The 24,545-nt window shown below is 48.0% G+C and overlaps 1 protein-coding gene across 1 annotated transcript; it reads right to left on the bottom strand.

The window, feature by feature from the left end:
* Nucleotides 1-417: 417 nt before the first annotated feature.
* FAM83D (family with sequence similarity 83 member D) lies at nucleotides 418-23,428 on the bottom strand. Its single transcript, XM_027558545.1, has 4 exons — nucleotides 22,905-23,428; nucleotides 9,840-10,007; nucleotides 5,319-5,443; nucleotides 418-1,855 (listed from the first exon to the last, which is right to left on the bottom strand). Exons 1-4 carry the CDS (start codon nucleotides 23,379-23,381, stop codon nucleotides 880-882), a joined length of 1,746 nt encoding a protein of 581 aa, XP_027414346.1. The 5' UTR covers nucleotides 23,382-23,428; the 3' UTR covers nucleotides 418-879.
* Nucleotides 23,429-24,545: the final 1,117 nt, after the last annotated feature.

Below are 24,545 nucleotides of genomic sequence, written 5' to 3' on the forward strand. Positions count from 1 at the left end.
CCCATGAGGCCACTACAGTTAATATCAGGGTGAATTGAGGATGCACACGGAGGCCTTCTCTGGCAGAGAAGCACAGAACTGAAGTCCTTGTCTAAACAGCTTTTTCTTTGAAAAAGACAAGCCAGAGCACATGAAGAGACCTGAGATTGCTGGCAAGTTTTCTCATTCAAACTGTAGAGCTAGTGACATAGATATTTATATCTCTAGGGAAGGTGTGACCCTGACACTTTTTAGATGTCATCTAACTTAAATATTTTCTTTTATAATTTGGGTCATCTACTCTTCCACTCAAGACTATTAAAAAAAAAAACAAATGCATAAATAGCTATGAGGTGTGTTTACTTGTAACACATTCCTAGAGTTAAACAGAAAAGTGCCAGAGAGGGGAAAAAAAAAAAGACACGAGCAACCACCAAACAAGATTTGTTTACATCTATTTAATGCTAAGAACACAGATATCCTCAAGAAGGGACACACCTAAGAAACAGAGTTTTGAGTTTTTTTCCTGAATAGGATTTTGATCATGAAAACTAGCAATTCAAACCTCTAAAACAATAGAGCACATAAATCTAAAAATGCAACACATTATCTCTTACCTGAATTACCTGAGAACCCTGAAACATTCTCTTGAAGAGCTATCCATATTAAAATTGTGCAAAGAAACTATACCCATAGTGTTTAAACCATAAAACCAAGACTGGGTTTATACATGATAAAAATAAAGATATAGCACATAAAATACTATGCAGTTGATCGAATGCAAAGAAAATCAGAGTGAAGGAAAGGCAATGAGGACAGGAGACATTCTGGAAAAGCGGGCACTCCAGTGACATCTACTGCAGCCTGTGTGAGGCCAGGAGCTCTGAATGCATGGAGCCATCACTGATAGGATGGATAAAGCATGATTTCTCTAACCGCCAGCAAGTTAGCGGATGATCTGGCAAAACTTCCAGAATTAAAACTGAGGTAGTTTTCGGTAAGGAATGTTTTTCTTGAAAGCATGGCCAGCATGTGGTTGAGCCGGGACCTGATCCCAGCAAAGTGAAACTGTCTCTCTTTATTCAAGTTTCTTAATGAGTCTCTAAAGCACAGATCGAAGTGGGGGGTGCTCCGATACTTGGGGGGTCCAGGCGTGGCAAAGTCTGTGGATCTGAAGGAAGTCTGGGAGCCGATGGAGCTGGCCACGGAGCCTTGGGAGGACAGAGAGGAGGAGGACCTCAAACTGGAGGAGCGCGACACAGACATCTTTGATACTGGTGACCCTTCCTTAGACTGGCTTCCCGGAGAGGCGAGAACACCCTCGTCCACGTCAGTCTGGGTGGTGGCCGACGTGGTGGGGACCACGGTTTGGGAGCTCACCACCCTGGTGGCCACTGTGGTCTGGGTTCCGGCGCACGCTGTGGCCGCGCTGGCTTGTGTCCCCACGTCACTCGTGCTCACCGCGGGCGTCTCTCCTGGCTCTGTCTGAGTAGCGGCATCAGTCGCCCTCCTGCCCTCCAGCCTGTCCTTGCGGCTGCTGAAGTAGTCCTCCTCGCTGATGGTGGAGGTCTTGGAGGCCCCGCACCCAGCCTCTGCCCGGCCCTCCTCAACACCTAGCTCGGCCTTCCGGGGAGTGCTTGAGAGCCTGGCCAGCCGCAGTCGCAGCAGGTTGCCCAGTGTGAGCTCCTTGGACAGTGGTTTTTGGTCGACGAGATGGTCAAACCTGCCACTGATCCGGAAGCTGGACAGGAGCTTGGAGCTGATGGGCTTTGACTGTGCGTAGAGGATTCGGAACTCCAAGTCAAAGTGTTCAACCACTTGGCCAGACAGAATCACCAAGTTGCTGCTGTTTAGTTTGCCATCTGTCCATGTAAAACTGCAGGATTAGAAACAAACAGAAGCTGGTAAGAATGATTGATCTTCATTTACTTACTGTCAACCTGATTATAAAGCCCAGACATCCTGTGACATAAGAGTCACAATTCAGGTGACAGCACGCCTACCATGCAGTGTGAATTCCAACTAGCCTTAACACAGGATATAACCTAGGAATATGTTAACATTGAAGTCAAAAAGAGACTTCCCTGGCAGTCCAGCGGTTGAGACTCAACCTCCCATTGCAAGGGGCATGTTTTGGATTCTTGGTCAGGGAACTGAGATCCCATGTGCTAGAGGGGCTCAGCCAAAAGATTAAAAAATAAAAAGACCAGTATTCAACTAACAGGCTAAAACGTATGATCCTCAGCCTCAGAGTTGCTAAAAACTAGAAAGGGCTCCTAAGGTGCTGAGCGCAGCACCCTCCTTTGAGGAGTGAGGAATGTGCCTAGCGATGTCCCGGGGGAAGCTCGTGGTAGAGCCTAGACTGGGCCCCAGACCTTGAGAACCACAGGGGCAGTGCTCCTCACTACCTCGCCCACACTGCTGTTTCCACAGAGGGAGACAGGCCTGTCATTCTAATGATGACACTGTTGCTCAACATACATGTAGGGCTGATTAGTGGCCGCGCGCCCCTGGTGGTTCAGTGTGCCACCTCCTTCCTATGGTGACAGGACCCCACCCACCCCAGCCCAGCCAGCTGCCTGGAGGCACCCTCTCCAGGTACAGCAGGGCTGGGCAGGTGACCCAGGCTGGCCAGAGTATCCTACCCCTTAGATGAGGGGATCTACGCAGGGTGGGTGGTAAGCCAGTGAGAGCCAAGGAATTTTTCAAGGCCTGATAACCATCAGAGAGAGAGAGGAAGTCTCTCACTTTTATAAATAGCTACTGAAGTTCACATGAAGGGAGCCTGGACCTCTGTCTGCAAATAGAAAACCTGACTGAGAATAAAGATCCATGAGAAGACTTCCCTGGTGGTCCAGTGACTAAGAATCTGCCTGCCAATGCAGGGGACATGGGTTCAATCCCTGGTCCGGGAAGATCTCATGTGCCATGGGGCAGATGAATCCCTTCTCCCCAACGTGAGAAGCCACAGTAGTGAGAAGCCCACACACTGCAATGAAGAGTTGCCCCCACTCATCACAACTAGGGAAAACCCATGTGTGGCAACGAAGTCCCAGTACAGTAGGAAAAAAAAAAAAAATCAACTAGAGAAAAGCAGAAATAGGAGACAGTGCTCTGATAAATGCATGGCCCCTAGGTCAAGATAAGCTGAAAGCCAACGGTACCTTTCTATACTTTCAAGTTAGGTGAGACAGTAAATTCCATTTTGCATAAAGTAGTTTGAACCAGCTTTCTGTACCACCGGCAATCACCCCACTGACTCAGAAAAATCTGTATCAGGAGTAGGGTGTTTACATAAGAAATCATAAAACATAGTAGCAACTCTGTCTCTTGTAACCAAGAACCCAGGCTAAAGAAAATTCACCATGTGACAACTGCCTTCAGAGCTGGAGAAGAAAGATCCTTTTGAAAACCATCAGTAAGACCATGTAAACAAGACCCTTATCCAACACTGGGATTAAAAAAAGTCCTCAGCATATGAAACCTATCCTTATTCTCATCCTCATGGAAGCATATTTCATTTTTAGGAAGTAATTGTAGGAGCCACTGTGTCCTTGTCTTTTGAAGTAAAATGCCAACTCAAGAGTAAATGATTGGGAAATGTGAAGATGTGGAAACAAAGAGCTGTTGGGCTGGGGAACTGGTAACAATTTAGACTGTAAATCTGCCACACAGCAGGATCACGGAACTCCTAGTTCCCTGAAAGATAGAGATAAAGGCCTGAGGCACATCCCAAATTGTTTCTATAGGAAGCAGAAACCCTCCATATGAAAAATGCTGACTACTAGAACATAGATCCCAGACTGGTTGAAACCAGAAGGCTGATGAAGCTTGAAACTTCACCTTGATGCCAACCAATCCAAAAACTGTCCACAAGCTGATTACACCCTGCTCCTTGAACACAATAAAATTTCCCACCAGCCCCTCCAGGGTGGGTCACAGAGTCTTGAGATCAAAAGCCCGCTGGGGCGCTCTCTGCCCGGCAAAGCAATGAAAGCTACTCTTTTCTGCTTCACCTAAAACTCTGTCTTTGTGTTTCTATTTGGCACTGGTGAACAGAGGCCGAGTTTCAGCAACAGTTTTTATAGTTCAGATTCAGAATGGCCAAAAATCAATTGGAAAGTTTGGTTAATATAGATTAATCCTACTGTGGGTAAAAACCTTAGTTTCCTCCTATTATTGCCAAATAATAGGACTTCTTATAAAAAGAAGTCTTGAGGGGGAGTTCGAATTGTTCTGAGAAATAATGGTACTGTTTGAAAAGAAAGACACCAAGAGTTTCTTCATCTGCCTGCCTCCTCTCACACAAGCCTCTACACACCCACCTTTACCCAGGGCTGACACCCAGTTAGCACTCAGGGCTGCCTGCTTCTTCAAATATAGTTTTTCTTCTTTAAACTGTAGAGACACACCTCAGCTCACATATACCATCAGACAGTCTAACACAGAGATGGCAAAACACACCACCATCAGAGCCACATCCATAAAAATGGTATATCTTAACCTCTGAAGATTATCATGTACCACTCATCTTCACCCTCCATTCACATTCCCTGCTCTCTACCCTAAGATGCCACGCCAACAGGAGACTTCAAAGGTGGAGCCAAAAGCATGGATCTGCTTTCTAGACTAAAGCACCAAATCATAAGGCTTGAACCAAGGTGAAAGATTAAAGCAGGCAGCTTCAGTTGTGCCCTCCATCCTCAGCCCAATGCCTACCACCGCCCTTAATTCAAGTGGGCAGGACAAGGTGGGTCGGAGGCCTGGAGAAACAGGATCTGAGGCTGACGCAGTCACTGTTGTTGTTGCTGCTGTTGTTGTTTAGTCACTTAGTCATGTCTGCCTCTTTGCGACCCCTTGGACTGTAGCACACCAGGCTCCTCTCTCCGTGGGATTTCCCAGGCAAGAATGCTGGAGTGGGTTGCCATTTCCTTCTCCAGGGGGGTTTTCCTGACCCAGGGATGGAACCCACGTCTCCTGCACTGCAGGCAGATACTTCATGCTGAACCACCAGGGAAGCCCCCCTATTCCAGTCACTGTTAATCCCCAATTCATCCACTGCAAGCCTGGCTAAGCCTTGAATCAAGGACTCCCTCACCATCAGGTCTCCAGATAAGTTTCAACCTCTGCTCTTTAGGTTTGTGAACCACAAGGCAGTGGAGGGGACCCCGGCCCAACCCCCTCCAAGAAGAAGAGGCTTTGACTAACCTATTCACACACACAGAGGTATGCTTGCCCATAAAGGCTCACATTGAGAGGCAAAAGCAGCTTTCACCTTCATAGAGCGCACTTCCTCTTAAAAGTGTAGATTAATAACCATGGATGGGTCAGAAACTCACCTGTAGGAGCCTGTAGCCACACGAATGCCATCAATCAGTGTGAACTTTTCATGAACCTTCCCAACAATTTTAGTTCCTGACCTGGCATAGTAAATATTTCCTGTAATTGTCCGGACAGTCATCAGCTGTTGGTAGGGGAGTGGGAGAAAAAGAAATGAATGATCCAGTGAGCACGTGATAGAAGAAACCTTAGTTTACGATTCTGAACAGATAAACGTACTGGCAGATGAGAGATTACACTGCTGGGTAACAACGCCCACAGTACAGGAGCCAGGTGAGTCTCAGGACTTAAGTAATGCTACTTCACTTAAGTTCATCTTCTTGCATGCTTTTTTATGCATGCATATTTATTTTTGAGACCTTCAGTTCATGTGGACATGTGCACTAAAAGAAGATTCACTTTTTGGAGACACTAAACAACAGAATTCAAACAATGACTTAAACATGCTAGTAATAACATTTTAACAAAGACTCAAAGAAGCTAAGCTGACAATTCTCCTCTTGTATAATAGCATTGTTAATAAATAACAACCCATCCACACTTATTCCCACACCATAATGGGTATGGAGAACAGGAAGAGAGGACAAGCCTTCTCTAAATACAGGGTTTCTGAGGCGGAAACACTCATATTATGTGGCTTAATCAGCAATGTTACTTCTCCCACAAGTACGCATGTACCAAAAAGGTGCTCTGGTGACGCACTGGGGCCATATATTGTATAATTATCCTTGCAGAATGACAGACATAAATGTATATACAATGAAATGCAAAATACTAAGCCAATCTACATTCTTTGGAGCAGAGCAGTAGCTCTGTATCTTTAGAAATCTTACACACTAAAATGTCTTAAGATTTTTGTTTGATTCTCTCATTCACTCCATAAACAACAGAAAGCCCCTACTATGTACCAAGTCTTGCGACAATAGATATAAGGCATGCTCCTTACCTTCAAGGACCAGGAGACAGAAAATTAATGATTAAGTTACTGTAGCAAGACATAACACCATCCAAAGAAGTGAAAACCTACATCTCTACAAAAACCTGTACACAAATATTCATAGCAACTTTATTCATAATTGTAAAAAACTGGAAACTACCTAATATCCATCAATGAGTGAATAGTTAAACAAACTGTGGTTTAACCATACTATATGATACTGTTCGGCAATAAAAGGAAGAAACAGTTGATACACACAACAATTTGGACATATCTCGAGGGCAGGAAAAAAGCCAGTCTCAAAAGGTCACACACAAGAAGGAGAGGACATATACACCCAAGGCTGATTCACGTTGATGTGTGGCAGAAACCAGCACAACAGTGTAAAGCAATTACCCTCCTATTAAAAATAAATACATATTTTTTATAAAGGTCACATACTGTGGAATTCATCTACATACCATTCTCTAAATGCTCTCTAAATGACAAAATGACAGAGATGGGGGACAAATTAGTGGTTGCCAGGGATGAAAGACACAGGGGAGGGAACCAGAGGGGAGTAAATGTGACCATAAAGATGCTGCATGAGGGAGATCTTTGTGGTGATTGAACAGCTCTGTATTCTGATAGCAGTGGTTACACATATGTACACGTGATAAAATGGCATAAAACAATAGACCCACATGGTACCCATGTCACTTTCCCGGTTCTGGTGTTGTATTGTCAGTTACATAAGGTATAACTGTTGGGGAAAACTGGGTGAAGGATACATGGAAACCTGTATGTTCTCATACTATCTTCCTATCTTCACAACTTCCATCGTTATTTCATAATGAAGACAAAAGACAAACTATGGCATAACACAGCATTGTTTCTGTGCTTTTCTTACCAAAATGCATAATATGAATTTAACCATGAGGAAACATCAGACAAATTCCATAGAAAACTGGCTAATATTCTTCAAAAGCATCAAGACTCTAACATGAACAGTTCCAGATGAGAGGAAGCTAGGAGAAATGGCAACTAAATGCCAGATATGGTCCCAGATTGCAACCTAGGTAAGAAAACAGGCATTCATGGAATGATTCATGAAATTCACGATGTCTGTAAAATAGGTAATAAGGACTATATCAAGTTTATTTCGTGATTTTGAAATTTGTTCTGAGGTTTCTCAAGATGTTAACATTTAGAGAATCTGGGCACAGAGTATTCAGGGATGCCTTATATTGTTTTTCTAACACCTTTGTAAATCAAATTATTTCAAAATAAAAATTAAAAAAACAAACTAGAAACTTCCATAGAGGTGCACATGACCCTGGCGGGGGAGGGGTTCCTGGATAATATTCCTGAGTAGAGCTTCAAAGGATCTGCATATAACACAAGCACGAAAAACATCACTGTGGGCAGATTTCTGTGTGATTCTGTGCAACTTTCCCTTTGGCATTTATCTGAATACTATATAGGCCTCTGTGATGGTTGTCAATACACTTTTTAAAAAAAATTAGTTATTTATGGCTGTGCTGGGTCTTTGATGCTGTGAGGCTTTCTCTAGTTGCAGTGAGTGGGGGCTACCCTTTACTTGCAGTGCATGGGGTTCTCATTGCAGTGGCTTCTGTTGTTGCAGAGCATGGGGTTGAGAGTCAGACTCAGTAGTTGTGATGCTTAGCTGCCCCAAGGCATGTGGAATCTTCCAGACCAGGGATCAAACCCGTGTCTCCTGCATTGGCAGGCAGACTCTTAACCACTGGACCACCAGGGAAGCCTAAAGCACTTTTTATTTATTTTTAAAAACTTTTTATTTTATACTGGAGTCTGGTTGCTTTACAATCAAAGCACTCCTGAGTGCCTGCACATTAAGGTATGACCAAGTTCCTGCAGACTGGGCAGAAGTAGTCCCCCCAAGAGGTGAGGGGCAGACTCACCAGCACAGGCAGGCCCTGGTGAGTGAAGGCACCGGGGCAAGGTGATACATCCCAAGAAATAAGTTAAGACATGAACATGAACACAGGAGAGGCCAAAGGGACAGGTTTCCTTACGACCCTTCCTAGAGGATGCAGACGCTCCCCCCACCCCCTCAAAGGCAGCAACCAATAGCAGGCAACTGAGTTGGCAAACCGGAGAAGGAAACGGCAACCCACTCCAGTATTCTTGCCTGGAGAATCCCAGGGACAGGGGAGCCTGGTGGGCTGCCATCTGTGGGGTCGCAAAAAGTCGGACAAGACTGAAGCGACTTAGCAGCAGCAGAGTTGGCAAACACACCTAGATTTCTGCTGAGTGGATGACTCAGAGCCAATCACTCAATCAAAGTCATGGCCAGGCTATTCTGTGATCTGACTGCTGCTCACACACAGCCTCAATTACAGCAACAGCACTTAGAAATTAAACATCGACACCTTCAATTTCTTTGCCGGGCTCTAGGGCAGAGCAGACTGAACGTCTGGTTAGATCATGATGCACTTTCCAGGCCTGACTTGCACGTCCCTTGGGTTCACCTGACGCATTTTTAAACTGACTGTCGAAAACAAGTTAGTGAAGTCATATAATCTTACACTTAAATACTTGGCTCAAATTCTTTCACGCTCAGGGCAAAGGATATAAAAAGTCTACTTTCAAAATAACAAGAAATGACAGGGATTAAGAACACCGGGGCTGAGACTTCCTTGGTGGTCCAGTGGTTAGGAATCTGCCTGCCAATCCAGGGGACACAAGTTCAATCCTTGGTCCAAGAAGATCCCACATGCCGCAGGGCAGCTCAGCCTGCATGACGGAAGGACTGAGCCTGTGCAAGTGCAACTAGAGAAAGCCCACACACAAAAACAAAGACCTACTGCTGTCAAAAATTAAAAAAATAAAAAGAACACCAGGGCTGGAGGCAAGCAGACAGATGGAGAAACTCCATCCCACTACTTTTCAGCTGTAGACCCTGGGCTCTTGGTGTCACCAATCCCTAATCTGAAAACAGGTATAACACCACTCACCTGGTGGGGCTGCTGTGAGGAGTGAGTGGCATAACACTGCCAACAGCCTAGAACAGCGCCAAGGACAGAGCAGGACTCCATAAACGGCGATCATCACGATCAAAATTGGAGCCCACCAGTGCTGCGGCCCAAAGCAGCAGCTTCTCCTTCCTCCCCATTAGAGAAATGCTATTTACTGTGATGGACAGAATAGCACTTTGTGTGTAAGAAACCAGTCTAGTTCTTTCCAGGATTTTCATCTCATTTTATATTTCTGGGAATGTCCTTATTTTGGAAAATAAGGCTATTACTTTTGGAGTTTTCCTTTGAAAATATTAGCCATTTTTCTTTATAGATTAAAAAACATTCTCTATGATCATTGTATAATACATTTTTACACTTAAAAAAAAAAAGGCAGCAGCTTCCAAGGCAGCCTTTTGCCAGGAGAGGCCAAGGTCTGAACCTGACTCTGTCCATTCTTTCCAATGAGACTTCAGGTAGAAGACTTTGCTCACACGTCCAGTCCCTCCCCGCTTCCAGTGGGGAGACCACCACCAACTACCCTGTACTCACTGACAGTTATAACTTGCTGAATGTGGTGAAACTAGAGACACTGTAATACAAACCTTTTCTTCTTCAGGATGAACTTTCAGATCCATGCACATATCCAAAAACTGAGAGAGCAAAGCCTGGTCCAGTAGGATATACACAGCAACTCCCTGTTTCCGAGAGATTTCCTGCAGGTCTCGGAAGATGTCGATGTCCGTGAAAACATCCATCACCACTGCAATCACCTAGGGTGTGGGGAAGGGAGAAGAGCCAGCGGTCAACCCACAAGGATACCACCTGACAGCTGGCTGTCAGGACTCTGGACCCCTTCTCAGAGCTGCCAAAGGATCCCACCCTACCTTATCCCTCCTTCCTTCTCCTTCTGCAGTATCAGCTTTCCCCGCACCATGGACTCTTGTCCATTTCCAAAGATGCTCAGGCTACTGTATCCTACAAATCTGGACCTGACCCAGCTAACCCTCCCAACTGCCTCCCAGCCCCTCTCCTCTACCACAAATTTCTCAAAACTATAAATTCAACCACCACCTTGACGTCCTACGAACCTGTTCCATTCGATTCTCTTCCTTTACTAAAACCCTTGTCTTATAGCTCAGACCAGCAAGTTATCCAGGTTCTGCAGCTAACACACTGTTATCTTAGACATATGGCTTTTTGTCTATGTCTGTAACACATGTATGTAAAACCTTAAGAGTTTCTCGGAGGCCCCCTTCTGGGTGTACCAGTCCCCAAGCCTGACTTTATTGTCTGATTTTGGATCATAACATTGTTTTCTATTATAATCTAGAAAGGACTCAAGGCTTGAAACTGATCAAACCAGGCAGGCTGATCCTCCCACCTTCTGCCTCGGCACATCACATCTTCATGACGTCTGCTCCCTCCACCAATCAGGATCTAACCAAATGGCTTCCGGAGCGCCAGCCTCTCCTTTGTAAAAGGTGGTCTCTGCAGTTCTCTTATATCTGTCCACAGTGCAAGCCCACAACAAGAACACGGAAATATGTCCTAAAGACACTGCCCTGGAGCTTGGACCAGTCCTTTCCCTCTTCCCAAGGACCGGGCTCCATTTCGCCTCCTGATCAATTTCCCTTTGTGCTGATCAATGTCACACAGCACAGACTAGTTAGGGCTGCCATGTGGCCTCAGGCAGATCATAGTTGCTTCGAAAAATCTTACTCCTTAGCTGCAAAATCGGTTCCTAGTGAGCATTAAATGACTACGTTACATGGAGTGCTCTGTAAAGAGATCCCTCTGGTATCTGCTCACTGATTTACATGACCGGTCCTGAGTCTGAGCCATCCAGACAGTTCAGGGCAGAGAAATATCTACCAGCTCCCAGCTTTCCTGCTCAAGAGAGGCCGCTCCAGTGGCAAAGCCTCTCATCACATCCTCTGCAGGTTGAAAGTGTGGTTGTCAGCTAACTACTGGCAGGGCTGTGGGGGCATCAAAACATGCAGGTCTCGTACAAGCCCCTGCTTCCGGTCAGAGTCAGGGTTGGGGGCCAGCATGGGGAGGGGCTGTCAGCTTAAGAAACCACTCCCAAAGACCAAGGTTCAGAGTTCTTTTGCGGGCTGGAAAACCTCACCAGTAAAAACTCAAGACTCTTCCCATCACATTAACTCCTGATTTACTTAACAGGTCTCACCTCTTCTGTGGAGGCAGAGGCCCTTGAACAAGACTGATTCATCCCTCTGGTCCCAGAGAGCTCAGGACAATACTCAAGGGTCATTATCCAATGACACCTTATGGGAAGCTCGAACGAACTTTTTGGCCAACTCAATATTTGAATGTCAAAGAAATGCAGAGACAAAGGGACGATTTCGCCATCCTTCTCTAACATCACAGTCTGGTCTACCAGGAGGAGGAACCTTGAAACCCCAGTTCCCGGGAAGTCACTGCTGTGAGTGAATTTGGGAAGGAGTATTTCTCTCTCTGGCTCCCTTTCTCCAATGTTGCCAAAATCCCAGGTATGAGCTATTCTTGGCAAAAGGTACGGCTAAAACCCACTGAAGACAGTGACTTACAAAACAAGCATTCTTTCTAAATTGGTGGCATCTCCAGAAGTTTATATTCTCGAATGTGTTTTTATACATCCTATTTGGAGATGTATCTATCCCATGTAATTCAGCGGTTGAAAGGCAGAAAGGCCTAGGAGCAGACCCCAGCTCTGTGATTTACTAGCTGTGTGACCCAGGGCAAATTGCTTAATCTCTCTGAGTCTCAGTCAGTCTCCTCCTCCAGTAGATATGGATAACAGCATCTGGCATCTACGTCAAAGGGCTGTTGCAAGGATTAAAGGAGACAAAGCCTAGAAACGGCTTAGCTCAAGCGTGAAATCAGTGTTCGATTATGCAGCCAGCACTTCTTTCAGGGTCTACTGTGAGCTGAAGCCTGTGCTAGGTAGGAAAATGGTTATAAAGAATTCGACACACACCTGACTTACCCACAAAGCGAGGACCTGGGATGCAGGCAAGGAACGTGGTACACACACGGTAAGAGGCAATGAAATCAGGGGAACACTTCGCGGGGAGTGGGAGACAGTAAAGCATCTCCCTTGCAGGAGCAGACCCAACAACGGTCCCCAGAGGAGAGCCGAGGATTCCTGGAGGAGACGGCATTTGAGCCGAACCACAAATAAGGACAATTTAGCCAGGGGAGAAGTGAAGCGGGGGGTTGGGGGGTAGGCATCCAGCAGGAAGCCACGTTATGACAGAGGAAGAGGCAGGAAATGACAGGGTATTGTCCCAGTCTGGCTGGAATGCAGAGTATGCACGAGAGGGAGAGACAGCACGTGACTGAGAGACAGGAGAGTGTGCAAGAGCATGGAAGGTCTTGGACGCCAAGCAAGGCTCAGGATCATACAGGTCACGGACAGGAGGAGGTTTAAAGAGTGACAAGGGCAGTGATGGAGCCAACAGGACAGAAGATACTGATGGCGGTGTAGGCTGAAGATGTGGCCCCCTCCTCCAACTCAAGGCCACGTACCTAAGTGCCTACTGTATTGCTTTTTAGGTTCAACAAATGTTTAGGAGGACTAAAGACCGAAATGGGCTTCCCAGGTGATTCAGTAGTAAAGAATCCAACCCCTAATGCAGGAGACATGGGTTCAATCCCTGGGTCAGGAAGATCCCAGGGAGAATGAAATGGCAACTCACTCCAGTATTCTTGCCTGGGAAATCCCAAGGACAGAGGAGGCTGGCGGGCCACAGTCCATGCACTCACAAACAGTCGGACATGACTGAGCGACTGAGCACACAGCACACAAAGACTGGAAGAGGGACTTCCCTGAGGGTCCAGTGGTTAAGACTCCATGCTCCATGAAGTTCGATCCCTGGTTGGGGAACTAAGATCCTGCATGCTGCATGTGAAAGTCACTCAGTCGTATCCAGCTCTTTGCAACGCCATGGACTATGCAGACCATGGAATTCCCCAGGCCAGAATACTGGAGTGGGTAGCACAGCACAGCCAAAAAAAATAAAAAAGACTAAAAGAACAAAAATCAGCAACAGAGGTTGCAATGGGGAGCGAGGTGGGAAACCATGAGGGTCACAGAGGAGTCAGATGTGAACTCAGGTCCACACAACAGAAAACAGAAAACGAAACAATCCTGAGAGGGAGGTTTCAAAATTGAGAGGTGGCATAAAATCTCATAAATGGGTTCTGAATGCACATGTGTGAGAAGAGAGTCCAGATCATATGAGAGAAAAACAAATCCAGAGTCAGTCCCCGTCCTCAAGAGACAGGAGATGAGGTGGGGTATCCCAGCGTGATGGAGTCGCTGGATGTATACCCTGGCACCACCGGGACAGAGCCAAGGAGGCCACCCAGCTGGCCAGGCTAGAGAGGGTTGGAGGGTTGCTGGGCAGGGCCCCAGAAGTGGGGCCCATAATATATAAGGCGCCTGCCAAACTGAATTTTGATTCATCACCCTAACAAAACAACTGCACAAATACCACCATTGTTACGTAGTGACTAAGTATCTAATTTGATATTAGTTTCATTGTTTGGTTTTGAGGCCTCAACCTTTCCTGTGTGTTGAAAATAATTGGATTTGAACTGGCCTCTCACACACCCACGGAGTAGTTAGAGGGTGGATGGAGGTGTTTCTCCTTTTGATTCCCCCAGCAGCCAATATCCCCTCCTCTTTCTAGATCGGGGCCCTTAAAAGACTTCTGGAAGCAGTCGCAGTAAGGCCTGCCTTCCTTCAAGACGGACCCCCACCCTACCCTCCCCCCTCCCCGCCCCGAGTCTCTGCCCTTAGCCCCATGCCACCCCCATGCATCCAAGCCCTGCATAGTTGAACTAGACCTGGGGCTTCTCAAAATGTCAGCCTCTTCACTGAACTGAGCTATGACCTGGGCTCATCCACTAGCCAGCTGAGTACCTGCTCTCCAGGGCCAGCCAGATCTCAGAGGTGTTGGTGTTTATGCCCTAGAATATACACTTGAACTTGAAAGTGGTCATCACTCCCACTTCCTGAGTCATACCACGGGATGGATGTGGGCATTGCCCTGTAATAGCTCATGCTGCAAAGAGTCTGTCTGTTCTCTTAGGGCTGGAAAGCTCTGCAAGTAGTGGTTCGTGAATGTCTTTCAGGGTCAAAGCCCATCTGTGCCTGTCGGTCCTAACATGACACCTAAAGAGGAAACACCCAGCTGTCGGAGCCTGGACGGCTGGTCTGCTGCCTGGTCCTCATGCTGTTCTTGCTTTTCTGCAGCCACATCTAGAGCAGCCACTCCTGAGTCAAGTCCCATGTCATCATCACAGATGACACAACCTCAAGTTACCTCCTTAAGTCACTCCAGCTATCCCCCAATGATTTATACCATGGGACCTGGTGATCCACATGGTTACAGGTAGCAGTCCCTGGAATATCCTGCACAGACCCCCTCATTTATGTTACTTTCCACATACATCTGGAATCTTTTCCATTTGCCAAAAGCTCTAAAGAAGTATCTTGAGATCTGAAAATCCCATGAATTGTTATCTCCAATTTACTGAAAAGAAAAATAAAGCATGCAGAGGTTCTGTGTCTTGTTCAAGGTGACACACTTAGTCAAACGCAGGAGCTGGAATTTCAGCCCCGTCTGGGCACCTCCAGAGCTATCTATTAAAAAGTGTTAAACATTATCCCAAACAAATCTACTTTCAGTCTTCAGATGACTGAGAGCTTGGAACAGATCCTGAAAGGATCAAGTAGAGTATTCCAGAAAGCAGGTAAGATTGAGTCCGCCGGAGAGGACGATCACCAAGGACACAAAACTTGGAATGCCCTAGGACAGCAGCAGGCACTTCTTTCTGCGGGCAGGTTTGCTAACTCTGAATCAACTAATCAGGAAACCTTGGGAGGCACATCTGATGAGGCCTCACGGATGATGACCTGGACACGGATGATGGCTCCTCCACTTCTAAGCACCATGTGCCCTCTGGCAAGCTACTTCCACTGTGCTGGCTTCTACCACATGCAAGTAACTCTACCCACCTGCAGCGTCTGCAGTGGGTTTGGTCACCTGACAGCTCCTGGGACGCAGAAAGCCTTCACACGGCAGCTGGCACAGTCTTAGTTCTCATTTTGTCACCATTCCTGGGTAAGTCATTCTACCTGAGCTCAGCATCCTCAGACACAGCCCCTCTGAGCTCTGCTGTCTGATTCATGCACCCACCATGGGCGGGGTGGGGCTCTGAGAGCTTCAGGGGGCCACACAGGGTGGGTCATTCCTGTTCTCATTCCAGCTCTTCCTCTGCCTGGAGCAAGAGGTCCATGTCACTCACCGCGTCTCATTGCATCTCAGTGTCTTTCCCTTCCCACCCACGATCATAAAGCAAAGACACGTATTAGAAATGCTTGGAATTCTACCAGAGGTCTGCACACGTGCAAAGAAGCATCAGCCTGTCTCGTGGTCAACAAGAGCCTGTCTGCTGAATTCCTCACGCTGAGCACACGACACCCAAGTCAACTTCCTTCAAGTTCCCAGGGCTCTTGTCTCTTCTGGAGAACTTCTTGATAAAATTTTTTAAAAAAAGCAAAAGACCTGTATTTTCTCCCCAAGTATTACAGATTTTAATAGAACAGAAATGACCTCCTGGAGATTTCTTTTACAATCTTGATACCAACGTCAGAGTTTGAAGACCAAGAAAAATATCGATGTTCACAGCAAAACCTAAATTTGTTTGTGCCTGTTGTTTTCTCCAAGTTTCATGGGCTGTTATTATAAAATTAGCAATATAAGCACCAGATTAAAGTACTAGTGGAGCCTCTGTCTGCAGAGCGTGGCCTGGGGCCTCTCTGGGAAGGCTAGGGTGACAGAACCAGTTTTTCACTGGCCCCAGGAGTGAGGGGCCAGGCACATATGGTGGCGTTTCCTCTGTACTGTTCCAGCATAAAGTACACAGTGGACTGGACTTTTTCTTTTTCCTCTTTAAACTTACTATTATTTTTAATTTTTTGGCCATGCTGTGCAACATGTGGGATCTTAGTTCCCCAACCAGGGATGGAACACATGCTCTCTGCATTGGAAGCACAGAGTCTTAACCACTGGACCACCAGGGAAGTCCCTGGGCTTTTTCAAAGGGAGGGAAAAGCATCAAGAGGTATTTTGTGGGAGCAGGGACTTATCATTGTGAGTTAGTTTTATTTTTTAATTATGCAAAACACCTGCCTGGCTCCCAAGTCTAACTGACAAAACACACTACGTTCAGAGACATCTGGCTTCCATTCTTGTCCCTTCCTTTCTGCCCTCCCCACTAACATAATAACTTCAACTAGTTTTTTATTTACTTTCCCATTTAAAAAAAATATACATAAGCATATATGTGCACACATCCTCACTTATGTTACTGAAGAAGTATGCATATGTGTGTATATGTATACATATATATGTTCTAATCCCCCTGTAGATAAAAGGCAGCATATGATACGCACCGCTCTAGGCCACTGCATACAACAGAACCTTCTGAGATGATGGAGGTGTTCTGTATCTGCTCTGTCCAGCACGGGAGCTCCTGGCCACCAGCGGCAATTAAACACTTGAAATATGATTAGTATAATAGAGGAACTGAGTTTTTTCAATTGTATTTCCTTTTAAGTCACATAAATGTAAACAGCCACAGGTGGCCAAAGGCTGCTGCACTGGTCAGGACAGTTCTAGCCACTTCATTACGGGAAATAGCTAGTCCCCATCCCTTTTCAGTTGCCAGGCACTCCACTGTGCACAAGGGTTCCTTTACTCACCAATCCGCCACTGAAGGATGTTTGAGCCCTTCCAGCCTTTTGCTGTTATACTCAGTGCTGGAACAAACAGCTAACTGCACAGGCCTATTCATATTTTGCCAGTGTATCTTTAAATAACAACCTTGAAAGGCAAAAAAGATTGTTGTGTTCACAGAGAAACCTGAATATGTGCCTATTGTTTTCTCTAAGTTTCATGGGCTGTTATTACAAAATTAGCAATTTAAGTATCAGATCTGTCTTTGGGACAGATATACAGACATGGAGTAGCTAGGTCCACAGGTCAATACAACTGAAATTTTGCTGAATATTGCCAAATTCCCCTCCAGAGGTTCTATCCTTTGCATTAGGACTTTTAAAAACCCAATATACCTACTACTTCTCTTCCTGAGAGAACTTATTTTTTATGCATAAAGGAACCAGAGAATAATTGTGCAGCTTCTCTCAACTGCCCGACAGATGCCAGGTAAAAAGAACCAGGAAATGAAACGGCAGACAGAAAGCAGCATGGCGGTGGCCAGGGGCTGGCAGGCGGAGGGAGCGGGGAGTTGCTGCTCAATGGGAGCAGAGGTTCCAGTTCCAGAGACAAAGAAGTTCCGAACCTGGACGGTGGTAATGGCCACGGTGGTGACGGTGAATGTCCGTAATGCCACTTTAAAAAAGTGGTAAGTTTTGTTACGTATATTTTACCACAATTTAAAAAGAAGAAAGATGAAATGGTGAAAAATTTCTGAAATCCTTAGGCTAAAGCATAAAGTCAAAAGGAAGGAATAAAAAGCAGCCACACTTAAATCTGGTGGGTAAGGTCTTAAAACGACACATCAGTGAGACTTCCTAGGCCAGTGGTTCTCAACCGGGACAACTTTGCCCCCAGAAGACATGTGGCAATGTCTGGAGATTTTTTTTTTTTAACTATAAGAAAATATATAACATACAGATACACCATCTTAATAATTTCTAAGTGTATAATTCAGGGGCCTTAATTACATTCACAATATTGTCAACCATCACCACTGTCTGTTTACAAAATTTTTTATCACCTCCTACAGAAACTAACCATCAAAGCAGCAACTTGTTCTTCCCCTGACCCCCTCCCTGGGGGAAACATTTCTGAATGTGAGGAGTTTTTCAGTGGGGGCCAGTGCTTCTGGCATCCACTGGGTAGAGGCCAGGGATACTACTCAGCACCCTACGGTGCACAGGACAATCCTTCGGGACAAAGAGCTATCCTGTCCAAAACGTCAGTAGTGGTGAGGTTGAGAAAGCCTGCCCTGGTGGAGACGGGCATCCGCACAGGAACTGATTACACCGCACGGGCTCCACTGCAACTCGGAGGAAGGTTGTGTAAGATCAGGAGGGCCTTAATTTAGATACAGCCACGCACACACGGGGGGCCTCCGACAGATTCCTCAGCTGCTACTCCTCCTAGGAGGCGGGACTCTGTCAACACGATGACAGCTTCTTCTAATGCTCAGGTTATCAAAAGGATGCCCAAGGGTGAGGTCATAGCAGAAATGTCCCTCTGGAACAAAAGCCCATAGGGAATGGGTGGCTGGTAAGAAAGATGGCTCTGGGGAATGCAGGACCACCTAGAAGGGGGAGCTTTGCCTGGGAGCTCCCATCCGGACACTAGGAATATTCCAAGAGCCATGGCAACAGCACCTCCAGGCAAGGTCTCCACTCCCACCCGATCCATGGGGCCCAGAGCCCAGGCCAACACTGATTCACACAGTAACAGAGACAAAGAAATGAATGACTCGTCAACAAATATAGTAGTTCAGGGATAAATTCTAGAGTATGTATTTCAGGGGAAATTCTGTGCAGAATTCTTCTAAAAGCAAACATCTCAGGTCTCAAACAGTTCAAAGCAAACGAAAAAAAGTACAAAACACTGCTTCCTACAGCTGAGCCCTAGGTCAGCTGTACTCAGAGGCCACGCTGTACATAAATCGTTGTGTTTTTAAGATGCTGGACCTCACTCAACACAATAGACCCACGCTTTGAAAGGTGCACAGAAACTTCCCAAAAGCAGGACTGGCAGGTTCACAGCCTCAGACCCAGCTACCCTGGGACAAGTCCTTGCTGAGCGGAAAGGCAGGCAGACTCACCTGCTGAATGATCAAGGCTGCAGGTGAGCAGTCTCCGCAATATGTGCTGTGCACTATTCGGTGCCAGACATCCTGAAAGCCTAAACAGCTCAAACTGCAGCTTGAGTCCTGGGTGAGGATGAAACCCATTCCAGAACCATCGGCGAGGCTGCAAAGCCCGGATCAGACACCACCATTCACCATCTGAGCCTGGCTTCTCCTGCCTGTACCCTGACCACCCTGGTCTCCCTCCTGCTAAGGGCAGATCTAGAACCGTTGTAGTCATTTGCCTGTTTCTTTGATATGCAATGTGGAAATTAAAAGTCTACATCTTGAGAAACCCTTAAAAACCCCCAGAATGTTGAAAGCTACCAAAGAATCAACACTCCCTTGTGGCAGGGGGGCCCTGAGCAGTGGTGAGTGGTCAAGAGCCCAAGCTTGGGGCCCAGGCTGACTTGGGTTCACACCCAGCTCTGTCACACACGAACTTAGAGGGCAAGCCGCTTCCCCTCTCTGTGCCTGGTCTCATCTTAGTTGTGGTCTCCTCCTACAGCTGGGAGGAGGGTTAAATGAGAGAATCCAGGGGAAGGGCTTAGACAGACACTGACCCACTCAAAGCACTCAATCACACCGTCAAGTGCTTTCACTGTCTGAACACAGATGCGGAACGGCCTCTCATCTTATCCAGAAACAGCTTGAGACCTGCATCTTCACAGTCCTCACCATCACAGATCCTGAACTTCAAAGTGGTCAGAGTGACCTGGCCACTCCTGTGAATATAACACACACTTCTACCTGGAGCAGCAGCAATGGACCAGCCACCGGATTAGCTCTCTAACACCTGTTCCCTCCATAGATATCTCTCCACCTGGGGACAGGTTGAGAGACCTCTACATGGCACAAGGCAGACCATGGTGGCTGATGGTGCTTAAGAGATGCTACGCCTTGGTTTGAGTCCTGGCTCTGTCATTCCCTGGCTACATGACCTCAGGGCAAGGGAACTTTATGCCTCAATTTCATCACCTGCAAAATGCAGATCATAATCACACCTACGTTGGAGTTACTTGAACAATGCTTGGCGGAGAAAGCAACGCTTTTCTGTTTTGTTTTGAACAAAAGAGATGGTCTCTGAGACCTCAAGTTTAGGGTGTCTCAGATCCAACTCATTTCCCCATCCCTACCCTCAGCCTCATTCTCCTCCATATTCTAATTTGGTAGCATCACTGTCCACCCAAGCTAAAAAAATCTCAACTCTTCCCATACCTTCTCCTTGGCTTTGCCCCGTCTCCTGCCCACCTCCCTCACCACTCTTCTGGTCCATCAAATGACCAAGTCCTGTCAGTTCTACCAAAAACTCTTCCCCTGCCCAACCCCCAGCAGTGCCTTAGCATAGACCCTCTTCTCATATATAGATCCCTACAACCCCTCCTTACAACCATCTGACACCAGTCTCACCCCTCTATAACCCATCCTCCTGCAGGCTCCCACCAGAATCTCAAAGACACCAATCTGATCATGTCTCTCTCCTCCCCTTAAACCTTCGATGGCTCCCCACTGGTCCTTCCAGTAGTGTACAAAGCCCTCAACAGTCTTGTCTCAGTCTCCCCATTTAGCCTTCTCTCCTACCATTAACCTACATATACTCTGTGCTCCAGCTGTGAGGAACATGGTGGCCTCAAAAAAATGCCAGGCATTTTTCACCATTCTGGGCCGGTCCCTATGCTCTCTGTTCTGACAAGCCCCACTCCTCCACTTGGACCCAGCTCCAAGGTCGCCACCCCTCTTAAAGCTTTCTTTCTTCAGCCGGTAGCAACCTCCTCACTGCTTCCTACCAGCCGACTATCAACTCTCAAGTGCAGGCAAGAGTCATGTCCTTCACCTGTGGCCCCAGGCCCTGGGGGCATAGTGTCTGATATACACTGAATAAGCAAGCAATCTGGCATACGGAAAAGACATTGAAAACACTTACCAGATTTAAAGGTATCATACCACCTTTCTCAGTTAAAACTGTCCAGGTTCCAAATACAGAATCTTGAAGATACAGGGCAAAGAACAAGGCAGCAGGTTCTACCCAGGAAGGCATTACAGAATGCCTACAAGACAAAGGACTCTGAGTATGGGTCCTGAGCCCTTTCTAAGACCAGCACTGAGTTGATGGACTGGTCTTAGCTCTAGTGCCCCTTCAGTACTACTGAAAACAAGATGTAAGCAAGTGAAAAAAGTGAAAGTGAAGCCGCTCAGTTGTGTCCAACTCTTTGCAACCCCATGGACTGTAGCCTATGAGGCTCTTCCATCCATGGGATTTTCCAGGCAGGAGTACTGGAGTGGGTTGCCATTTCCTTCTCCAGGAGATCTTCCCAACCCAGGGACTGAACCCAGGTCTCCAGCATTGCAGGCAGACGCCTCACTATCCGAGCTACCAAGGAAGCCCAAATGTAAGCAAGGGGCTAGGGCAGTTCCTCTCTCATAGAGACCCATCCATTACTTTTCCCAAGTTCCAGGTGCCCAAGTTCTCCCCCTAGAGGTGATCATTGGGAATGCACACCTATTCTACAAAGGTGCTTTTTTCCCTCCTTCCAATCTTCCCACTGAACTCACAAGTGTCTGTAGCATCAAAACGACCCTCAGCATACTCAATGCACTGCAGGGCTGATAACAGCCTAGGTGGCGCCCACACATCCTCCCACAATGGCAAGGCACTAGCCTACTGGATCCCCTACCCACTGCAACCCCACCAACAGGCAAATGGCACTGGGCATCAGGAACACTGGTAAGTCAGGACTTGTCCCCAGCTTGTCTACTTCAACCAGTCGGATGTACAGATACCATAACCATAGTCAGACACACTCATCTATAAGCCCTACCAAGTCTTACCACAACCTGGAGCCTTACCTGCATTTTCTCTGTCACAGGCAAACAGCCAGGAAGCTGGGCACTGCCAGTTAGCAAGCAAGGTGGCAGTTGATCATGGCTCTGGAGGAAGGTGTCTGCTACACCCTACCAGCCCCCGCCACCTTGGGTACTGCATGCTTTCTCCCTGACCCCTTTGTACCCAGCACCCTGGGTGCAGTCTCATCCAGGCTGGCAGGGAGACAAAATCTCCCACCACGCCCCAATACCTTATCACACTTAAGGGCCAGACAACGGCACCAAAACCCAGCGTGGAGAGATGATTTAATGCATGGCTTTCTGCATTTTTTTTTTTCCAGCCTATGGAAATGCAAACTCCCTGCGCCACCTATTCACTGAAGGTGCAACTTCCCCTCCAGGCTGGCAGGAGGGAAAAGGGTCAGGGCTCTTGGCCCCTCTGGTTTGCATCTGCTTTCTACAAGACACGTGGGGGTGACTAGCAATGATAGACTCGAAACGCCCCGCAGCTGTCTCTGGAGACAATCTTTCAGGAATTTCCCCCTAGGTTATGCGCTTGTTAAGTCATACATCTCTAAAGGAACTCCTGAAAGTGGGATCTAGAGTCGGCTGACAGCCAATCTGACAACTGGTTTTTAACTGAAAGCTGGAACGGACAGGATTTCCGGTCACCCTCCCAGGGAATGTAAACGTTAGGAGTTGGAACTTGAACACAATTCGCATTCTTGGGGATGGAGATTCCTCCCACTCTCCCTGGCCACGAGGAGCGGACGGGGAGGAGATCGGGGATCCGAGGGGATACACACAGAGTGGGGAGAGTTGGGGACCCCCCGACCAACCGGCCCGAGCTCCTAGGAGACCTCAGTTTCCCATTTTTTGAAGACGATGTCCCGTGCGACCGGGAACCGAGGAGACCCGAGGGGCTGGGCCGCGCCGCTCACCTCTCGCGCCAAGCGGAGCTGCTGGCGTAGCGCGTCCTTGCAGCCATAGGGGCCGCCGGCGCCCGCGCCCCGAGGCTGGAAGTGCGCCTCGACGCGCGTGGCCCCGCGGTAGGCGCCCTGATAGAAGGCGGGCCAGCCGAGCTCCAGCAGCGGCGGCTCCAGGTCCGACTGCTCGGGGAAGTAGGTGCCGGACGAGCAGTCGTGCGACGAGCCGAAGGAGTCCTCGGCCCCCGCCGCCGCGCCCTCCTCTCCGGGCCGCTCGGCCGCGCGCAGAATGGAGCGCACCTCGTCCGGGTTCAAGAAGCGGCCGAGGCGCTCGCGTCGCAGGAAAGCCGAGAAGGCGTCTGGGCCGCCCGCCAGCAGCTCCTCGAGCGCCAAGCGCCGCTCCTCGCTGTACAGTTCGGCCGGGTTGGGCGGCCCACACGGCGACAAGCAGGCGGCGGGCAGTTCGTCCAGGCCATCGTATCTCAAAGCCATGGCGGCGTTCAGACGCTACCCAGCTCGGGCCAGTACTAGCGTGCGGGACGCTTTATAGGCACCTTTGAATATAACCAGCCCGCGCCATTGGCCGCCCCGCCCCGCCCGGGCTCTCCCATTGGCTGCCTTCTTCTAACGGCCCGTCCGGAAGCAGGGCTTGCCTCTACGGCCCCGCCCCCTAACTTGCTATTGGTGCCCCGCGGCCCGGCCTCTCCCCGAAGCCCCGCCCCTCCCAGGCCATTGTTAGACGGCTACCGAGTCCACGTTCTCGCTCCAGAGTTGCTTGGTGGAATTTAAATCTTGGCTACTACGTGCCTGCTCCGAGGTGGCATTCCTGCTCTGGCCCTGGGGGGAGCTGAGTTCATCAAGATAGCCGGTGCCAGGCCTAAGTGGCCGTGGTACCCGGGGCGGTGGGACAGACAGTGAGCCTGGATTGAAACCCGAGAACCCGGCCCCCGCGCCAGCGTCGCGCGCCCTCTGCCGCCCGCCCCACAGCGCGGCCCTTGCAAGGCCCAAGGAAGTCAGGAATCTGCACACAGAGGAGAGGCTGGAGCCTGCTGGGGCACGCTGACCCACTGACTGCGGCTCCCCAGGGCTCACAGAGTTTGGGTGAGGCTCAGCCATGTTGCCTTTATCCCCAGCACTTAAAACATTCATTCATTCGTTCAAAAATACTAGTCCATCATAATAGCTACTCGTCTGACTGCCCTTCAGGGTAGCTAGCTTTCTCTTCTCTCACCTCACCGTTTTTTGCCTGTCGAACCCCTAACCCTGGCTAAACCCCACTCTCCACCTACTTTCCACCTGCACCAGGGCAGACATACAATTCTGCAGAAAAGAAAACACAACGATGTCTACCAACTGTGCCTGAAATTCATGGTCTCTAGTGGGCCCTTAAGGTTGCCTGCTAGCCTACATTTCCCTACTTCTACCTCTTCCTTTTTCTTACTCTTAAGAGTTTGCCTCCTATTTCACTGAGGAAAATAGTAGCAGTCAGAGAAGACCGTTCCACATGCTCCCACCACATCTTCCTACCTGTCTGCATCTCTGCCCACATACTGGGCCTTGTGTCCAGTTCAGTTGCTCAGCCAAGTCCAACTCTTTGCGACCCCATGGACTGCAGCACGCCAGGCTTCCCTGTCCATCACCAATTCCTGGAACTTG

Source organism: Bos indicus x Bos taurus, chromosome 13 (genome assembly GCF_003369695.1).
Source record: "Bos indicus x Bos taurus breed Angus x Brahman F1 hybrid chromosome 13, Bos_hybrid_MaternalHap_v2.0, whole genome shotgun sequence".
NCBI classification, from domain to species: domain Eukaryota; kingdom Metazoa; phylum Chordata; class Mammalia; order Artiodactyla; family Bovidae; genus Bos; species Bos indicus x Bos taurus.